The 20,497-nt window shown below is 39.7% G+C and overlaps 1 protein-coding gene and 1 long non-coding RNA gene across 4 annotated transcripts; both read left to right on the top strand.

Moving 5' to 3' along the window:
- The first annotated feature begins 1,076 nt into the window (after window positions 1-1,076).
- LOC138901843 (uncharacterized) lies at window positions 1,077-1,608 on the top strand. Its single transcript, XR_011412461.1, has 2 exons — window positions 1,077-1,399; window positions 1,440-1,608. It is a non-coding gene; the product is annotated as an uncharacterized lncRNA (long non-coding RNA).
- A 2,182-nt stretch (window positions 1,609-3,790) lies between these two features.
- On the top strand, window positions 3,791-20,367 carry LOC104085712 (protein PHOSPHATE STARVATION RESPONSE 1-like). 3 transcript variants are annotated; one of them, XM_009589828.4, is made up of 9 exons: window positions 3,791-4,108; window positions 5,556-5,669; window positions 6,059-6,755; window positions 6,885-7,095; window positions 7,177-7,253; window positions 7,353-7,392; window positions 16,627-16,684; window positions 19,047-19,116; window positions 19,648-20,367. In XM_009589828.4, the coding sequence occupies exons 3-9, from the start codon at window positions 6,144-6,146 to the stop codon at window positions 19,963-19,965; spliced, it is 1,386 nt and encodes a 461-aa protein (XP_009588123.1). In that variant the 5' UTR covers window positions 3,791-4,108; window positions 5,556-5,669; window positions 6,059-6,143; the 3' UTR covers window positions 19,966-20,367. The 3 variants fall into 3 exon arrangements, with proteins under 3 accessions (XP_009588123.1, XP_009588132.1, XP_009588121.1); XM_009589837.4 differs by lacking the exon at window positions 5,556-5,669 and having other exon boundaries at window positions 6,059-6,749; XM_009589826.4 differs by lacking the exon at window positions 5,556-5,669.
- The last annotated feature ends 130 nt before the right edge of the window (window positions 20,368-20,497 follow it).

The raw sequence follows: 20,497 nt of genomic DNA, 5'->3' as shown, positions 1-20,497 counted from the left end.
ACAAATTCAATACAGCAAAAATAAACATCGTAACACAAAGAAAAATTGAAGTTTACCACTCGTCTTGTGGATTATGTAAACTAGGAGAGAAATTATTTTCTCGCTCCTCATTCGCCCGTGGAGATAAGTTTAGATCAGGCCAAACTCTTTCATCCGGAACCTGTTCGGCTAAAACTGTTCCAAAATAACCATCCGATGACTGAGGAATATACCTACTTTGCGCAACCTCATTATTGCGAAGGTCTTCAACCTTGACGTACATTTCCAATATTTTTATCAAAAACAATTCCCGGTATTCATCCGGAGTCCTCAAAAAATCTCTCAGAGTTTCATCGTCCTCGATGTTAAACTCATCATAACAAGCAACCCCTTGCGGAGTGACATAATACAGATATCTTCCGGTTACTTTAAGGTTCACCGAATGTTTGCTCACACTCATTATTTTACATAACAACGATACCAATTTATCGTACTCCATTGTAAGTGGCAACTTAACATGACACTGTGTTGATAAACTATAGGTTACAGAGTTATTCACCACCACAACCTCACCCCACTCCAATATAATCAAATATTTACTTTTTACTCTTTAAACATTATGACAAAATGCAAAACAACTTAACAAATTTTTTTTAGAAGACTTGAGAATATTTATGAATGGATTTTTAGAAAATTCTTAACCTCCTTAAATAGGGCAAAAACCAGTCTGGGGTACAAATATTTTAGGTATAGCGCCTTAAATAAGGGTGCTATACCCAGTTGAATTATTGTTATGTCAGTTAAGCCTAGAAAAATTATTGATGGGCCCACAAAATATGTATAGTGCGGTAATAAAAGACGCTATACCTCCCGTCTTTTCAAATTCACGTATAACGCCCTTTTAAAGGGCGCTATACATATTTTGGTCACTATGTTTTTTCCCCACACATTTCGGTCATTTGAGTCCAAAATAATCATATTTTGGTTCCGGATTGGCAACCTCATAGTTGCTCTGTCCCGAGGTAAATTTTATATATATATATATATATATATATATATATATATATGTTGAACTTTTATGTATGACAGATTATTTATAAATTCATTTTTGCGGCAACTGACGCAGAACCTGTGAGTGAATCTACAATTTCTCAAAAGGCTTCCAAAAAAAGAGTCTGCTAAGGTACCTGCAAATTCAAATAAGAGGAAGAAAAAAGATACATCATCTGACTCTGAAGATGAAGAGGTAAATAGTGATGAGGAGAGTAACAACTGTGAAGAACAATCTAGCGAGCGAGCTAGGTCTTCCGGCAGAGGTCAAGGAAAGGATGTTGCCAAAGCTACATCAAGTAAAAAGGGCAGTGGCCGTGGAAGAAGTCGACCTCCATCGGCAAATAAAAGCTCCCATCCTGAAGGAAAAGTAACGACAGGTAAAAGAGGAAGGCCCGAGAAATCGTAAGAGTACAACTTTTTTGGTTAAGTTAAAAGCTCTCAATATCATCAAATGTATCTTATTCTCCACTGCCTCCGTAGTTACACTAAAAGTGAATCATTTCCATCATTATTTCCATTCTACATTCTGAAATTTAGCAAGTGTAAAATATTTGTGCTTTAAATTTGTAATTTGTATTGACATAGAGCATTAACCGTCAAGATGGAAGTGTTTGTCCGAGTTTATATCTGCTCAACTCTATATTTATGATTGACAGATGTTAACAGATTACAAGGATGATTCCTTGGACACCAAAGTTGATATTCTTGTTAGGCACCAAAGTTGATTGTGTAACTATAATGTTTAACCATCGCAATTCACGTGAGGTTTAATATATCAATTGTCAGAACTGTTACGAAGCGTTTGAGATTGATAATATATTAACAAACCTTCATGGAATGAACAAACGTATCACCAAAAGTGAGATCTCATAAATACCAAACCAGGTAAAGGAACATAGTGTTTTCCTTGGACAATTTAGAGTACTATTGGAAACAATTGCAAAAAAAAAACTACGCTAAACAACTATTGGGCTCATGCTTAGCACGGGTAACACCCCACTAGTAACACATAAAGAAGCCATATTCGTCGCCTAGTTAAATAGAAAGGGTGCCTTATATGTGTTATTTTTTCAAGTATAATCACATAGCGCATACGGGAAGGGGGAACAAAAAGAGGAAAGAGAAATAGGCAAAGAAGAGTTAGACTTTCCACTTAACACGATGAAGAATGAGTACTACCAAGTGAGCAATATCCCAATCCCTATGTGATTGTGCGACTGATGAAAGGGAATGAGGAGTGGTCGGCTTAGTGGGGAATTGGAGATGGAATCTTATATTTCCTCAATTGAGGAATATATTCGGACGGGAAGCATCGACGAAGGCTGTTTGAGATTCTCAAGTAGTGTAATGTGGTGCAGTGAAACAATTCCATGGTCTCGAGTTCAAATTTTGGATATTAAAAAATATTTGAGAAAGAAGGCTATCTTTTATAATCTGTCATATATAACATAAATTTGAATTAATTGTACTACTAAATTTCGAATATTGAATTGTTAAGAAAAAGAAGGCGTCTTTAAGCCTTTGATTGATCACTATCCTTATCCTTTTAGTTTGCAACTGTTGTAATTTGCAATGGCAGTCCACTTAATTGGACTATATCTTCTGTTACCTCTTTACGAAAAGTGACAATGATATATTTGTACATCTCAACTAAACTAAATTAAATATTTATTTTAACAAGAGGGTTAGTCCTGAATAAGTCGTCCTCATCTTTTAACTTACGAATGGAAGGTTTCACGCTAAGAGTATATAAAGAATTATTGCTAAATTCTTTGAATGATAGGAGAACAAAGAGTATAAATTTGACTATTTAGTTTCTTAGTTAAATAATATCCTTTCTAAGATAAGTTAAATAATGTTCTTTTTTTATCACCGTAATTTATGTCAATTCACTTTCTTTTTTTCCTCCATCGCATGTCCCGCTTCATTTGAAATGAAGCCATGTTTACAACAAAGATAATTGGGGGAGGGGGTGACAAAAATAATTCTTTATATTTGAGCAACTTTAGTCTTCTATGTTTGGTAAAATGATTATTTTTATTTTTGTTACATTTAAACCATGCGACAATAGTAATTTTGTGAAATTGGATCATGAGAAACACATGATTTGTTATTCTTTTTGCCCCAATTTATGTGAAACTCTTTCTTTTTAAATCAATCTAAAAAAGAATATCAATTCTTTATTTAGAAATATACTATCTTTAGAATTCTTATTTTATCCTTAATGAATTGATTTGTAGCGACATAAATATTTATGATTTATTTTAAATAATAAATTTTAATTTTTTTTTCTTCCTTAGACTCGATGACGAGTGTTAAATTGGGAAGAAGAGTGTAAAATAGAGACACCATGGAGTCAAGTTTCTAATTAATTTCTTCCGACTCGTACCTCAGAAAAAATATATTTATATTACTTGAATTGAATATCCGTTCACTGATTGACACGTGTCCCCATTCCCTGGAACCACTCATACTTAAGCAAGTGAGAAAAAAAGCCTTCAAAATGATCCATTTTAGGCCTTCCAAATTGGCCTTTTAACCCACTCAAAGACTACAGTTGAATTCAACTCACAATTATAAAAATCCTTTTCTAATCGTTTTCTAAGAAATAAAATGATTTTAGATTATTAAAATCCGAAATAACGAAAGGGAGATTTTAACCACACGTGCACCGCACGAGGCTGTCACCTCACAAACCAATGGGCATGCGTTTATCAAAAGTGGGACCCGTCACATGAGAGTCACCAACTTCTCCTCATATTCCCCACTATCTTTCTACGCGCTCTCCTCAAGCGCGTCTAAATCACCCCTCCACGACAACAATCTCTGCAACTAGCACTGTAGTACTAGAATACAAAATTCGCAGCCAGCCAACCAAAATCAACGCTCACCGTTCAATTCCGCCGGTGATGAAACCTCCCCAAAATCCGCACCTACGATTTAATCTACACCATAGGATTTATGCGTACACTATACAAGTGATTGATATACGTTTATGAGCTTTATGATTGGCGTCTGCCTCCGATTAATCATGGAGCTGTTTGATTCTCAATTGATTAGTTTTTTGCTTTTTTAGGTAATAATCATTCGTTATACCCTTTTCTTCTTCTTCAATAATTTTGATATTTTTCTTTAATTTGAGTTATTCGTATGTGTGCTAATGGAAATGGCTTATCTTGATTTTTAGCTTCCTTCTTTATTGTAATTGTTTTGGGGTTAGTGATAATCTGGTGATTATATTAAATCTTTTCCCGTGTGGATAATCCTAAAGGAGTGATTTTTATGTTTGCATGGCTTCATGACTGTAAATTTATCTTTTAATATATATATTTTTGATTATCTGAGTTGCAACTCTAATTGGATTTCTCTTGTGGGGAGGTGGGAGTGGGGGAGAAATTGTCTCGAATAACCTATTATCTCTCAGAATTAAATGGTCTGAGCTAAGAACAAATAGGGGTTTCATATAGGCATATCAACTAGTTGGAATTAACTTAGTTGATAGAAAGCTTGCATGAGGTCAGGAGTTCCCTCGGAGTATTTTTAATCTCATTAGCAACTAGGAATAAGTGCGAGATTTTAGAGAAACTCTAATTTTAGAATTTAGAGAACCCCTAATTTGTCGTATTCACCAATATTAGAATGAAATAAGTCCGAGTAAAGCAAAATGAATATTAGAGGATTCAAATATATAGCGCATTCCAACTAATTTGGGCTTGAGGCATAGTTAATTGATCGAGTTGCCTGTTTTTGTTTAGATTAAGTTGGTTGGGATTATAAAGCTTCAATATTGACTCTAAGTCTGGACTTCTTACAGCTCTGCATTCAGTTTTTCTGGTTGGGGTACTTAGATAAAGGCGGACGCTTTAGGTTATAGCGGATGTCTAGTGCTAAATTAGCTTGACGCGATCAATTCTAATCAGAGCAAAAGAAAAAGATGAAGATAGGAGGTTAGTCTTATTCTTTGACTGTTAGGAGGTTAGTCCTTTATAGACAGGGTTTAATTAGCAAGTGGGTTCTTCTTGCATTTGGAAATTTACTCATCTCTTATCCGTACGTGACGGCGCTACACAGCTGTTTAACATTGTCCAACTCAGTGCTACTTTAGTTTGGTACTGTCTCACTTAAGTCATATTCTTTTTTTGGATTGAAACCAAAGACATACGAGCCTTTTTCTGCCAACACAAGCTATGCTCACGTTTTGTGCTAAATTACTTGATTTTTTTGCCATTAATCTCGACTCTCATAACTTTGTTCTTTCATGGTTGAATCCTTACTATGCACGCGAGAGAATGAAAACCTTGATGTCAACCTAATGGCTTTCGTTCTGAATTCATGGCAGAAATCATAAATCTTCTTGTTTGACTCATCAATGAAATAATCCTGTTGGGATTTCTAATGTGGATAGATGTGAAAAATGCATAATACTTCCTTGTGTAGGAGCTGTAATGATGCAATTCAACTTTATTTAATTCAACATTGCTACAACATAAGATTGTGACTGATGAGTTTCTTTGGTTGGCAAGGTTGCAATAGTAGTGTTAAATTACATAGAATTACTATGGTCACAAAAACGATTCCAGATGTACCATGTGTTCTACTTGGCAGTGCCAGTGTCCTGCTTCATCGAGCGCTTATTTGTAAGTTTGCTGTCATATTTTGAAATATAACTTTCATGTGTTGGGTTTTAGCATGTACCTATCTTGCATTGTTTACTGAATTTTCTCCATTGAAAAAACTATGCTTGACCATCTAAATTATCCTTAATATGTCAAGACTCTGAATTTATCTTGTATATTCCTTTTCAGCTGTAGTACCCTTGTTGTTTTCGTTCATAATAATCCATGCTACCGCCTATTGATGTTGCTAACCACTTAATCTTTAATATAGTTACTTCTTTTTTATTCTTTCAAATTTTGTGTCCAGTTATGAGCACTGTGGGTGTTTAAAAATCCTAAATGCAATGTATGCATCGTATTGGCTCTGAGGTTCTTGGGGTTTTGAATCTGATATCCTGCCGGTGATGCAGGATCTGGCCGCAGGTGACTAAGAAATTAAAAAGACACTATTTGAGGTGAATATAGCAGTGTGCGGTATTCCTGCACAAAGTTCAAATGGAAGCACGTCCTGTCGTGTCTGTTCAAAGTGTGGTTGCAAGTCAACTCAGTAATTGTGGTGCATCAGGGGTACTTTCTTCTTCTTTCCCTATGCTTCCAACAGTCCTAGGAGAGAAGTATCCTTTGTTGCCAGACTCGCAGCAGACTTCGACGGAGAAGGAACTCAAGCAACATCCTGGAACTTTTGTTTCTCATTTGCCTTCCAACAGTGGGGCTGTTGGTCTTATGTTTTCATCATCATCAGGATTCTCGGCGGATCTTCATTTCTCATCCGTTCAACACCAAGAAAATCACTCAGGACATGCACCTTTCATTTCTCAGTCAACAAATAGTGAGACATCAATCCTATTACCTCATTGTGGAGTTCTTCAATCCACAGCATCTAGCCAATATTTGAATGAAAACAATGAACCCTGGTGTATAGATCCATTGCCTGATTTCCTTGACTATTCGATGAATACTCCTGTCCAAAATAGTCAGCTAGCTTGTAGCAATAAACAAAGTGATTGGCAGGAATGGGCGGACCTCGTAATCAATGAGGAAGATGCTCTGACTTCTAATTGGAACGAGATCATGGCTGATACAAGCCTTGCCGAGAAAGAGGTGAAGGTCAGCTATATTCTGCACTTTGCTGAATTTTAATCCTCATTCATTTGCTTTTCTTCTTCTTACTCTTCTTATTGATGATGAAAGAACAAAAGGAGACCCATTCTTATTTTGTTTGTTGTGTGATCAAAGATGCAATATCAGGAGGAAAAACAACCTTCAAATTTCCCAATGCAGCAAGTCCAAACATCACAGCAAATCCCAGCTGTGGCTGTAGAAAATTCAGCTATTGCTCCTGCATCATCCCCTGCAAGTGGTGCTGCAACAAAGCAACGCATGCGTTGGACACCAGAACTTCATGAAGCCTTTGTGGAAGCAGTCAACAAGCTTGGTGGAAGTGAAAGTGAGTTCTCTCGTTGTGCATCATAAATCAATTTTTTAGTATTACGCTGTTGTCTGACTCAGGATTTTACTTGAACTGCAGGAGCTACTCCCAAAGGTGTGCTAAAATTGATGAAAGTTGAAGGTTTGACCATCTATCATGTAAAAAGTCACTTGCAGGTTTGTGCAACCTCTTGTCCTCAAACTGGTTCCCTTTTGAGATGTACCTGTTGTTTCTCCTTACTGATATCAGATTAATTTTTTTTTACTGAAATGCAGAAATATCGAACAGCTAGATATAAACCAGAAGCATCAGAGGGTATGTAAAAATTTCTCATTGTTTTGTGTTTTTACAGGAATTGGACTTGTGCTGTGTTTGAGATCTTCGTGTGCATGGTATTTTTGCCATGCTTGGGTTGGGAATTGTTTGAGATATCTTAAGAACTGAATGAGATAATGTCACGACCCAATTTCCCCTCCGTGTGACGTCGTGACGGCACCTAGTCTCTACAACTAGGTAAGCCTAACATTTTGCGGAATAATGAAATGAAAACATAAATTTTACCAACTATCCAAAAATACACAACAAATCCCAAAACCCGGAACATCGTGAATCACAAACTACAGAAGGAAAATCTAGTGTCTCTATACATCAGAGTCTAACAAAAGAAAAATACAGAAGATAATGGACATGTGGAAGAGTAGAAGGGGACTCCGAGGTCTGCGGACGCGGCAAATATACCTTTAAGTCTCCAAAGCTGTCCCGGCTCACCGATAGTGCGGCTGATTAGGAGTACCTGGATCTGCACACGAAAAACATGTGCAGAGAGTAGCATGAGTACACAATCGGTACCCAGTAAGTGCCAAGCCTAACCTCGGTCGAGTAGTGACGAGGTTCGGTCAAGGCCCTACTGGTAAATATATAATAAAACAAGATACAATGTAATACCGCAGTAAAATAAAGGCTGAAATTTACAAGAATGAAATCATAAAAGGTAACAACTCAGTACACAGAAACACAACAGGGGATCTCCCGAGGTACCGTCTCGTAGTCCCAAACGTAAATGTGCAGTACAGGAGATCTCCCGGAATACCGTTCCGTAGTCCCAAAGTAAATATGCAGTACAGGGGATCTCCCGGAATACCATTCCGTAGTCCCAAAGTAAATATGCAGTACAGGAGGATCTCTCAAAATACCGTTCCGTAATCCCAAGGTAAAATATGCAGTACATGAGGAACTCCCGGAATACCGTTCCGTAGTCCTAAAGTAAATATGCAGTACAGGAGGATCTCCCGGAATACCGTTCCGTAGTCCCAAAGTAAACATGCAGTACAAGGGGATCTCCCGGAATACCGTTCCGTAGTCCCAAAGTAAATATACAGCGAAAACAATAGAATTCAATAGTTGCGGCACGAAATTCTACAGTTCAACCTAAGTATCAGTTAAGGAAAAGATAATTAAATTCACTAAACATGCTGCACGTAGTTCAAGCAAACAGTTAAGGCAAGTAGGCATGCTATTCTAATCTAGCAGGATACTACACATGCCGATGAAACTCAAATAGGAAAGAAATCAGGTTATTACTTAGTAGAAAATCGGGTTTTTACACAATTAGCACGTGTACGTACTCGTCACCTCACGTACACGACGCTCATATATCAAAAACAGTACAATTCTTATGGGGGTTTGAGGTTTCCCCACACAAGGTTAGGCAAGCCACTTACCTCGAACCAAGCTCAATCAATCGGTAACAATGCCTTTTCCACGAATATCCGACTCCGAATGGCCCAAGTCTAGCCAAAACAATTACATATCATAAATACAATTACAATAAACTAATCTAATTAATGAAATCAAAATTTAGATAAAAATTCCGAAATCCGTCCTAAAAGGTCAACCCGGGCCCACGTCTCGCAATCAGGCAAAAGTCACAAAATCCGAAAGCTCATTCACTCACGAGTCTAGCCATATCAAATTTACTAAAATCCGACACCAAATGGTCATTCAAATCCTCAAATCAAACTTTCCAAATCCTTAGTCTCAAACTCCCAAATTACACCTTAAATACACACTAACTAGGTGGAAAATAAATGGGGAAGCAAGATTATTGATAAAAAATAAGCACAAGGGACTTACCTCAAGAAATCTCTCAAAAATGCTCTCAAAAATCGCCATAAACCGAGTTTGCAAAGTCCAAAATGACAAAAATCACGAGCCCTTCGGTTTTAAGCACTACCCATGTATTTCCGCACTTGCGGAGCCTGGGCTCGCCCCTGTGGGTGCGCTTGTGCGGAAAATGTGCGTATCTGCGCAAATCACTTACCTCCCCTCGGCCTCCGCACCTGCGATAAAGGGCCGCACCTGCGCGTGCGCGCCTGCGGGAATCCTTTGCGCTTCTGCGGTCTAACTTCGCATCTGCGATTCCTCTCTCGCACCTGCGGGCATCGCAGATGCGGAACTAACCTCGCACCTGCGATCCCAGCTCAGGCTGCCCAAATCCGCTTCTGCGTCAATTTGCTCGCACCTGCGGGCAGCCTTGCGCAGGTGCGATTACAGTAGAACCAGCACCAAAAAAATCTTCCAAGTCTAAAAATGATCCGAGAACCATCCAAAACTCACCCGAGGCCCCCAGGACCTCAACCAAACATACCAACCAGTCCTAAATCACCATACAAACTTAGTAGAGCCCTCAAATCACATCGAACAACACTAAAATCACGAATCACCCTCCAATTCAAACTTAAAGAACTTGAAGCTTCAAAATTCTACCACCGATGTTGAAACCTATCAAACCACGTCCGATTGACCTCAAGTTTTGTACACAAGTCATAATCAACATTACGGACCTACTTTCGCCATTTCAAGCCTAAATAAGCTACGGACCTCCAAAACACAATCCCGCTAGGCTCCTAAGTCCTAAATCACCCAACGGAGCTAACGAAACTCCATTTCGGAGTTGTCTTCACACAGTTCCGACTACGGTCAAAATCCTAAGACTTAAGCTCCCGTTTTAGGGACTAAGTGTCCCAAGCACCCCCAAAATCTATCACACAAGCGCGGAGCATATCCTCCAGTATCTGAATAGTGTGCTCGGACTGTCCGTCCGTCTGAGGGTGAAATGTTGTGCTCATCTCAACCCGAGTACTCAACTCATGTTGTACAGCCCTCCAGAATCTTGATGTAAACTGCGTACCTCTGTCAGAGATGATAGATACCGGTACGCCATGAAGCCTGACGATCTCGCAGATATAAATTCTAGCCTAACTACTCGGAAGAATGGGTAGTCATCACAGGAATGAAATGAGCTGACTTGGTCAGCCTGTCTACAATCACCCAAGCTGCATCAACTTCCGTTGAGTCCGTGGGAGTCCAACAACGAAATCCATAGTGATCCACTCCCATTTCCACTCCGGAATCTCTAACTTCTGAAGCAATCCACCTGGTCGCTGATGCTCATATTTTACCTGTTGGCAATTCAGACATCGAGCCACATACTCTACTATGTTCTTTTTCATTCTCCTCCACTAGTAATGTTGTTTCAAATCCTGATATATCTTTGCGGCTCCCGGATGAATAGAGTACCGCGTACTGTGAGCCTCCTGAAGAATCAACTCACGCAAACCATCAACATTAGGCACATATAGCCTGCCCTGCATCCTCAATACGTCATCATCCCCAATAGTGACCTCCTTAGCATCGCCGTGCTAAACCGTGTCCTTAAGGATAAGCAGATGGGGGTCATCATACTGATGCTCCCTGATACGATCATAAAGAGAAAACCGAGAGACCACACAAGCCAATACCCGACTCGGCTCAGAAATATCCAATCTCACAAACTGGTTGGCTAAGGCCTGAACATCCAATGCCATAGGCCTTTCTGCTGCTGGTAGATATGCTAAACTCCCCAAACTCTCTGCTCGACGACTCAAAGCATCGGCCACCACATTGGCCTTCCCGGGATGGTACAAAATAGTGATGTCATAATCCTTAAGCAGCTCTAACCACCTCCTCTGACGCAAATTAAGATCCTTCTGCTTGAACGGGTGCTGCAAACTCCGGTGATCGGTGTAAATCTCACAAGGAACTCTGTACAAATAATGCCTCAAAATCTTCAAGGCATGAAAAATAGCTGCTAGCTCAAGGTCGTGGACATGATAGTTCTTTTCATGCACCTTCAGTTGTCTGGACGCGTAGGCAATCACCCTACGGTCCTGCATCAACACCGCGCAGAGGACAACTCGCGACGCATCACAATAAACTGTATAAGACCCCGAACTTGAAAGCAATACCAATACTGGGACTGTAGTCAAGGCTGTCTTGAGCTTCCGAAAGCTCTCCTCACACTCCTCTGTCCACCTGAACGGAGCACCCATCTAGGTCAGCCTGGTCATAGGTGCTGCAATAGATGAGAAACCCTCTACAAATCGACGGTAATACCCCGCCAAACCAAGAAAACTCCGGATCTCTGTAGCTGAGGATGGTCTGGGCCAACTTTACACTGCTACAATCTTCTTCGGATCCACCTGGATCCCCTCACTCGATACTATATGACCCAAGAATGCCACTGAGTCTAGCCAAAACTCATACTTTGAAAATTTTGCATATAACTTCTTTTCTCTCAAAGTCTGGAGCTCAGTTCTCAGGTGCTGCTCATGATCTTCCCGAGTCCGGGAGTACACCAGAATATCGTCAATAAACACAATGACGAATGAGTCAAAATAAGGCCGGAACACACTGTGCATCAAATGCATAAAAGCTGCTGGGGCATTGGTCAGCCCAAAAGACATAACAAGAAACTCATAGTGACCATATCTGGTCCTGAAAGCAGTCTTCGGGATATCTGGCTCCCGAATCTTCAACTGATGATATCCTGAACGTAAGTCAATCTTAGAAAATACTCTGGTACCCTGTAACTGATCAAATAAGTCATCAATACGAGGCAATGGATACATGTTTTTCACTGTGACTTTGTTCAACTGGCGGTAATCAATATACATCCGGATAGAACCATCCTTCTTCACAAGTAAGACAAGAGCACCCCAAGGTGACACACTGGGCCGAATGAAGCCCTTATCAAGCAGTTCCTGTAACTGCTCCTTCAACTCCTTTAACTCAGGAGGAGCCATACGATATGGAGGAATAGATATGGGCTGAGTGCCCGACAACAAATCAATGCCAAAATCAATATCTCTGTCAGGCGGCATGTCCGGAAAATCAGCTGGAAACACATCTCGAAAGTCCCTCGCTACTGGAACTGACTCAACTGTAGGGGTATCAATACTGACATCTCTCACATAAGCTAGATACACGTCACACTCCTTCTCAACCATTCGTTGAGCTTTAAGAAAAGAAATAACTCTGCTGAGAGTATACTAAGGTACCTCTCCACTCTAATCGCGGTAAACCTGGCATAGCCAGCGTCACGGTTTTAGCGTGACAATCAAGAATAGCATAATGGGGTGACAACCAGTCCATGCTCAAAATAATATCAAAGTCCACCATGCTGAGCAATAATAAATCGACTCTGGTCACAAAACCACTATGAGCAATCAAACACGACTGATACACGCGGTCTACAACAAGAGAATCTTCCACAGGAGTAGACACATAAACATGGGAACTCAAAGAATTCCGAGATACGCCTAAATATGGGGCAAAATAAGAGGACACATAAGAATATGTAGAGCCTGGGTCAAATAATACCGACGCATCTCTATGACAGACCGGGACAATACCTGTAATGACAGAATCAAAAGCGACTGACTCTGTACGAGCAGGAAGAGCATAATATCGGGCCTGGCCTCCCCCTCTAGGGCGACCTCTACCTCCCCGACCTCCACCTCGGGCTGGCTGAGCAGGTGGGGTGGCAGCTGGTGTCGTAATCATAACCTGAAGACCCGGTGGAGCACGCTGTGGCTGAGAAGTCTGTGGAGGTGCACCCTTCCTAAATCTGGAGCTCTAATACCAACTTGTCACGACCCAATTTCCCCTTCGTGTGACGTCATGACGACACCTAGTCTCTACAACTAAGTAAGCCTGACATTTTGCGGAATAATGAAACGAAAACATAAATTTAACCAACTATCCAAAAATACACAACAAATCCCAAAACCCGGAACATCGTGAATCACAAACTACAGAAGGAAAATCTAGTGTCTCTATACATCAGAGTCTAACAAAAGAAAAATACAGAAGATAATGGACATATGGAAGAGTAGAAGGGGACTCCGAGGTCTGCGGACGCGGCAAATATACCTTTAAGTCTCCAAAGTTGTCCCGGCTCACCGATAGTGCGGCTAATAAGGAGTACCTAGATCTGCACACGAAAAACATGTGCAGAGAGTAGCATGAGTACACCACAATCGGTACCCAGTAAGTGTCAAGCCTAACCTCGGTCGAGTAGTGACAAGGTCCGGTCAGGGCCCTACTGGTAAATATATAATAAAACAAGATACAGTGTAATACCACAGTAAAATAAAGGCTGAAATTTACAAGAATGAAATCATAGAAGGTAACAACTCAGTACACAGAAACACAACAGGGGATCTCCTGAGGTACCGTCTCGTAGTCCCAAACGTAAATGTGCAGTACAGGGGGATCTCCCGGAATACCGTTCCGTAGTCCCAAAGTAAATATGCAGTACAGGGGATCTTCTGGAATACCGTTTCGTAGTCCCAAAGTAAATATGCATTATAAGGGGATCTCCCAGAATACCGTTCCGTAGTCCTAAAGTAAATATGCAGTATAGGGGGATCTCCCGGAATACCGTTTCGTAGCCCCAAAGTAAATATGCAGCGAAAACAATAGAATTCAATAATTACGGCACGAAATTCTATAGTTCAACTTAAGTATCAGTTAAGGAAAAGACAGGTAAATTCACTAAACATGTTGCACGTAGTTCAAGTAAACAGTTAAGGCAAGTAGGCATGCTATTCTAATCTAGCAGGATACTACACATCCCGATGAAACTCAAATAGGAAAGAAATCAGGTTATTACTTAGTAGAAAATTGGGTTTTTACACAATTAGCCCGTGTACGTACTCGTCACCTCACGTACACGGCGCTCATATATCAAAACAGTACAATTCTTACGGGGGTTCCCCCACACAAGGTTAGGCAAGCCACTTACCTCGAACCAAGCTCAATCAATCAGTAACAATGCCTTTTCCACGAATATCCGACTCCGAATGACCCAAATTTAGCCAAAACAATTAAATATCATAAATACAATTACAATAAACTAATCTAATTAATGAAATCAAAATTTAGATAAAAATTCAGAAATCCGTCCTAAAAGGTCGACCCGGGCCCACGTCTCGCAATCGGGTAAAAGTCACAAAATCCGAAAGCCCATTCACTCACAAGTCTAGCCATATCAAATTTACTAAAATCCGACACCAAATGGTCCTTCAAATCCTCAAATCAAACTTTCCAAATCCCTAGTCTCAAACTCCCAAATTACACCTTAAATACACACTAACTAGGTGGAAAAATAAATGGGGAAGCAAGATTATTGATAAAAAATAAGCACAAGGGACTTACCTCAAGAAATCTCTCGAAAATGCTCTCAAAAATCGCCCTAAACCGAGTTTGCAAAGTTCAAAATGACAAAAATCACGAGCCCTTCGGTTTTAAACACTGCCCAGGTATTTCCGCACCTGCGGAGCCTGGGCTCGCACCTGCGGGTGCACTTGTGCGGAAAATGTGCGCATATGCCCAAATCACTTACCTCCCCTCTGCCTCCGCACCTGCGATAAAGGGCTGCACCTGCGCGCCTGCAGGAATCCTTTGCGCTTCTGCGGTCTAACTTTGCATCTGCGATTCCTCTCTCGCACCGGCGGGCATCGCAGATGCAGAACTAACCTCGCACCTGCGATCCCAGCTCAGGCTGCCCAAATCCGCTTTTGCGTCAATTTGCTCGCACCCGCGGGCTGCCTTGCGCAGGTGCGATTACAGCAAAACCAGCACCAAAAAAACTTCCAAGTCCAAAAATGATCCGATAACCATCCAAAACTCACCCGAGGCCCCCGGGACCTCAACCAAACATACCAACCAGTCTTAAATCATCATACGAACTTAGTCGAGCCCTCAAATCACATCAAACAACACTAAAATCACGAATCACCCTCCAATTCAAATTTAAAAAACTTGAAACTTCAAAATTCTACCACCGATGCCGAAACATATCAAACCACGTCCGATTGACCTCAAATTTTGCACACAAGTCATAATCAACATTACGGACCTACTCCACTTTTCGAAATCGGAATCCGACCCCGATATCAAAATTTCCACTACTGGTCCAAATCTCCAAAAATTCGACTTTCGCCATTTCAAGCCTAAATAAGCTACGGACCTCCAAAACACAATCCGGACACGCCTCCTAAGTCCAAAATCACCCAACGGAGCTAACGGAACCGACGAAACTCCATTCCGGAGTCGTCTTCACACAGTTCCGACTACGGTCAAAATCTTAAGACTTAAGCTCTCGTTTTAGGGACTAAGTGTCCCAACACACTTCGAAACCAAAAACAAAACCTCCTGACAAGTCGCATAAGAAGAAAAGATACGGGGAAAACAGTAAATAGGGGATCAGGGCTATTACTCTCAAAACGACCGGACGGGTCGTTACATATAATATAGCGGGAAAGTTATAGCAGTGGAAACTTTACAAAGTGTTGGGACTACTTAAGGGAAACCAAAAATTTTGCACACGATTTCTGAAATCATACTTTTCTTTGGTTTTGTATACTTCTCGTAGCCTAGTTTCACTCGTTTAGAATACTCTTTTGTCATGTGGGTTTTTCCCTCCCTCCCTTTCTCTCTCTCTCTCTCCTTAGCCAAATCTTTTCTTTCAAACTTACACTGCATGCCTTATTTTCTTCTTTACTCCTATCCCTTTTTTCGGATAAGTAAAGAAGAACATAACAAACTGATACTGCACCAGCACAAAACAGTCTGCTGGATTCCAAAAGCTCCAGCATACATCAATGCCATTAGCAAAAGAAGCATTACACCAGCATTTCTAAATCCGGATACATCTAAATCAGGTTCTTACAATTCTTTCTCAGTCAAAAATGACCTCCCATATCAGAGTACTACCCCATCCATCTTTTTTTTTTCCGTCATTCTTTTGCTTTTTCACTCAATTTAAAAAGTAGCCACGTTTTTTCTTATATTTACCCACTTGAACTAAAACCTGTCTTATAAAGGACATATTGTGGTAAAGGCTAGTTTTTGAATGAAAAAAATCCTATTCGGAAGTGCGACACTATGTTGGACATCCCATACAGGAAATAGGGACAAATATTTTAGGATAAAAGAGTATTATGATCTTGATAATGTTCTGTAAAACAAGTCGAGCTGTCTTTCTTTACATGAGTCATTGGCTCTTTGAATTAATTGTTAATCAGCATAATTATTTCATTGCTAAATATCCTGTGTATCTCTTGTCATTTCTTATTTCCAGGTTGTGCTTAATAAGTTTCTCCATCCGTTCTTGTCTTCTGATGATTTTGCTTGCTGACGTCCTTTTCTTTGATCTCATTGCAGAGTCTTCAGAGAAGAAACATTCTTCAATTGATGATTTGTCATCTCTGGACTTAAAAACGTAAGTTGCCAAGTTCCTGTCCAGAGCTCTATTAATCAGCTATTTACATCCTTTGAAATATTGTTTGATAGGTATTCCTTTGAATGCATATCATTCTATGTCACTTTGTTATTCTATGCATAAGAAAAGCCTTCAACGATATATCTTTTATGAAGTATTAATTTATTCATATAATGAGAATCCTGATATACAAGATGTGGAGAGTGGTAAAGGCTCTTGCAAAAGAATATTATTCTCTACGAGGGACTACTATCATATGTGCTTTAAAAATATACTAAAAATAAAAACATTGTACTAACTTTTACATGGTTATTCTCTACTTCTTCGAACACTTTTCTTCTCTTTCCATATTGTTTACATAAGCAAAGGAGCTACTTTTAGGGATACTTCAATACAATAAGTTTCTTGGATAAACTAGTGATGTCACTGTCTTCTTCGATGAGTCGACTGTTTGTCATGGAATATGGTTCCTCTTGGGCTTGGCCTTGTGATTAATGCATTAGACTGAAGGTGTCTGTTTTTTGGACTTGGGATGTCTGGTTGGTGCTTGAAATCTCAGGGCCTGGATCTGCAGTTTGGGGTATTGGTTCAGATCTGGATTTTGGGGTGTTAATCTTTTCTACATTGTGGGTTTGGTTTAACATGTGTTAGGTTGGGCATAGGCTCGTAGGTTTGGTTGTTATTAGAGGGACGCACGTTGTGTCCTTTTCGTTGGCATTGGACTGTGTTATTTAACAATCCTTGGACCAAAACAAACGTTCACATCAATATCAAGTACATACTTGATTTATCCACCTTTTGGGAGTATCTTTTACCTAGTCAATTTGGATTGCTTGTTTGTCCTCTAATTTACGAAAGAAGTGACTGACTATTACCAGCATTATCTTCATCATTTGAAATCACAGGGCAGTTTTAAGAAACAATTGCTGCTGGAGTATTTAGAAGTTAGAACATTAACATGGAATGGTTTCTCCCCCCCGCCCCCCCCCCCTCTTTCTACCTTGCTTCATCCTCAAATGGGGCCTCCCAATGTGGATGCTGCATGCAGAGTCTCTGAAATGCATTTACATAACCTTAGCATGTGGTATGTCCCCTTTCATTATGCATCATATTGATGCTTAGGTTCTATTTCTTAACTATCTGATTTATCTTTCATGATATTAGGGGTGGGGTAGGAATGTGATTTGTAGGTAAAGTATTATCATATATGTGCTCATTCCCAATTTAATCATCTTGTTTCACCTTTCATAGATCAAGCCAACAATATCTGATGTAAACAGGACATGAATAAAATATCATCTAATACATTATTTAGAGAATACAAACCGAAAATTCAACAAGTTGTAAAACTCTTCATTTGAAAATATTCAAATAATTACAGTAGAAACTTTTACAATAAGATTGACTGGTGGAAAGCCCAAATTGACAAATTTTTCTGGAGGGTAAAATTGAGTTGATTTCTTAAGATTTGAAATTCTCTTGCACATATTTAATGAGAGCAATTTCGACTTCTCCATGAATCAGGATGAGAACAATTTCGACTTCTCCATGAATCAGGAGTATAATTGATTTATTTGACAAGAGGGGTTGCTCTGATGGTAAGCAACCTCCACTTCCAACCAAGAGGTTGTGAGTTCGAGTCACCCCAAGAGCAAGTTGGGGAGTTCTTGGAGGGAAGGATGCCGAGGGTCTATTGGAAACAGCCTCTCTACCCTATGGTAGGGGTAAGGTCTGCGTACACACTTCCTTCCCCAGACCCCACTAGTGGGATTATACTGGGTTGTTGTTGTTGTAACTGTATAATGGACTTCGTTGAGAGTACCATTTTCGAATACGCCTGGGGACTGAAAATATAATATAAAAGAAAAACCCGAACAAAAAAAATGTTGGGACAAAATAATTTTATTATCTTGGTTTTCTACACCACGAACTCTTACTTATATAAACATGTTATTAGAAACAAAGACTTTTCTTGGTATGGCATATGTTTATGCTAATTCTGAAAAGGAAAAGGCTGACAATAATACTGGATGATGTTTAGTTGAAGGATGTATTTGTTCCCCCAATAAAGAGGGAGGGAAGGGGGGGGGGGATAGAAAGCGAGAAACAAGTTGAAGGATTTCAAGGTGCAGAAAAGGAAGAAATTCAAATAATTGAGGGTTCTGTGATTGAGGCCGGATAGCTGAAGAGTTTTGTGCTTTTATTATGTGACGCTGGCAATAATGGTTCTCTGAATACAAAGAATGGGTGGTACCTTTAAAGGCTCTATTTATGTAATTTTGAGTTTCCCGTTATATCTTATTGTCGTGTATTCTTATGCACTGGTTTTCATTCAAATCTGATGTGTTGGGCTGCGATACAGGGGAATTGAGATCACAGAAGCATTGCGACTACAGATGGAAGTTCAGAAGCGTCTGCATGAACAGCTTGAGGTATGATTTCTTGCTTTTGAAGTAAAAAGTACTTACAGTTTGATTGGTGGTCATTGCTTATGTTCAACAATAATTGTATCTGCCACATGAGGAGAATGTATGTCTGCTTGTGATGTTTTAGTTTGTTGTTTGTGGCCTTTCTGATCTTCCAATTGTGATAGACAGTTCTGAAAATAAGGAGAAGTGCAAGTCATAGTTTTTGCTTTTGTATGTTCTGTTTAATTTATGATGTAAGCAATTCCCTTAGGTTTCTCTTTCTCCTTGTTGAAGACTATTAAGATATAAGCAGTCAATCTTGAGTGCCTCATTTTTTGTTGTTTTTTTAAAAGGTAAATCTTGAGTTCCTCATAGTTCAGTACTGGGATACAAATCCTCTCTATCATAGGTAATAGAATAGCGTTCTGATGCCCATTGATAATATGAATAGCCAGCTCGTCCGGTCTATTATTTGATGGTCTTGTGGTAACTAATGATGCATGTGCGTTATTTATGATTGTTATGTGCACTTATGGTTGTCATGCCCTTTTGCAGATTCAAAGAAATCTGCAGCTGCGTATAGAAGAACAAGGGCGATACCTCCAGGAGATGTTTGAGAAGCAGTGCAAGTCAATTCCTGGCGTGGACTTGGCTAAAGGCTCATCATCCACTGCAGATGATGCCTTTGCACAATTATCAGATGCCGTTCAAAGTTCCTCCTGCAAAAATGATCCTGGAGTGTCACAGGTTGATATTCCTAAAGAGGTTGATGAGAAGCAGAAAAAGCGGGAAAAAGAAGTTGGAGATCCTGAGACAAATATAATCAGCACATCTGATTCACCACCTTCAAAGCGCTCTAAATTGGATGAATAAGCCTCCGTAGATCACAAAACATTTGGTAGGATAGTTATATTTTGATGCTTGGAACATCACAACCTTGAGTAGAACAAAGTTTGGCTCGCGAAGGAGCTAAAAATACCATGGTGTTCTTTTCATGGAAATTCTCCGATGAGCCTAGGTGTATCCTCTCATTTGACATGGATCATAAAGAAATATCAAACTTTTGATGTTAGATTGTCAATATGTGTCATTCTAGAGTTAAACGTTGGAAGGAGAACGAGGAACTGTTGGTCTTCCTAATGTCTATTTCTTGTTCAGTAAGGTTTGAGGCCAAGATTCTTCCCCCCATCATTTGAAAATGTGTCTGAGTAATGAGTTGTCTGGTTACAGTGCATGTATCAGGAATGGAAGTAGTTCTTATTGCTTGGATTCTCACCAGTTGCATTATGTAGTCTTTGTTAAAGATAATGGTTTTATCATGTTGAAGCAGGCTTAGGAATTCCAGGAGTAGTGAGTAATTTTTTTTAAAATTGAAAAAGGGACTTTCGAAAAGATTGTATCCATT

This window comes from Nicotiana tomentosiformis, chromosome 1 (genome assembly GCF_000390325.3).
Source record: "Nicotiana tomentosiformis chromosome 1, ASM39032v3, whole genome shotgun sequence".
Lineage (NCBI taxonomy): Eukaryota > Viridiplantae > Streptophyta > Magnoliopsida > Solanales > Solanaceae > Nicotiana > Nicotiana tomentosiformis.
The sequence above is the reverse complement of the archived record's forward strand: the minus strand, read 5'-3'. Positions and strand labels throughout refer to the sequence as shown.

Excerpts from the sequence above, each read along its gene's own strand:
- LOC104085712 (XM_009589826.4), top strand. The coding sequence starts at position 6,144 with ATGGAAGCACGTCCTGTCGTGTCTGTTCAAAGTGTGGTTGCAAGTCAA. Across the intron at positions 6,756-6,884 it reads TTGCCGAGAAAGAGGTGAAG|ATGCAATATCAGGAGGAAAA; the intron begins GTCAGCTATATT and ends GTGTGATCAAAG. Across the intron at positions 19,117-19,647 it reads GTCTGCATGAACAGCTTGAG|ATTCAAAGAAATCTGCAGCT; the intron begins GTATGATTTCTT and ends GCCCTTTTGCAG.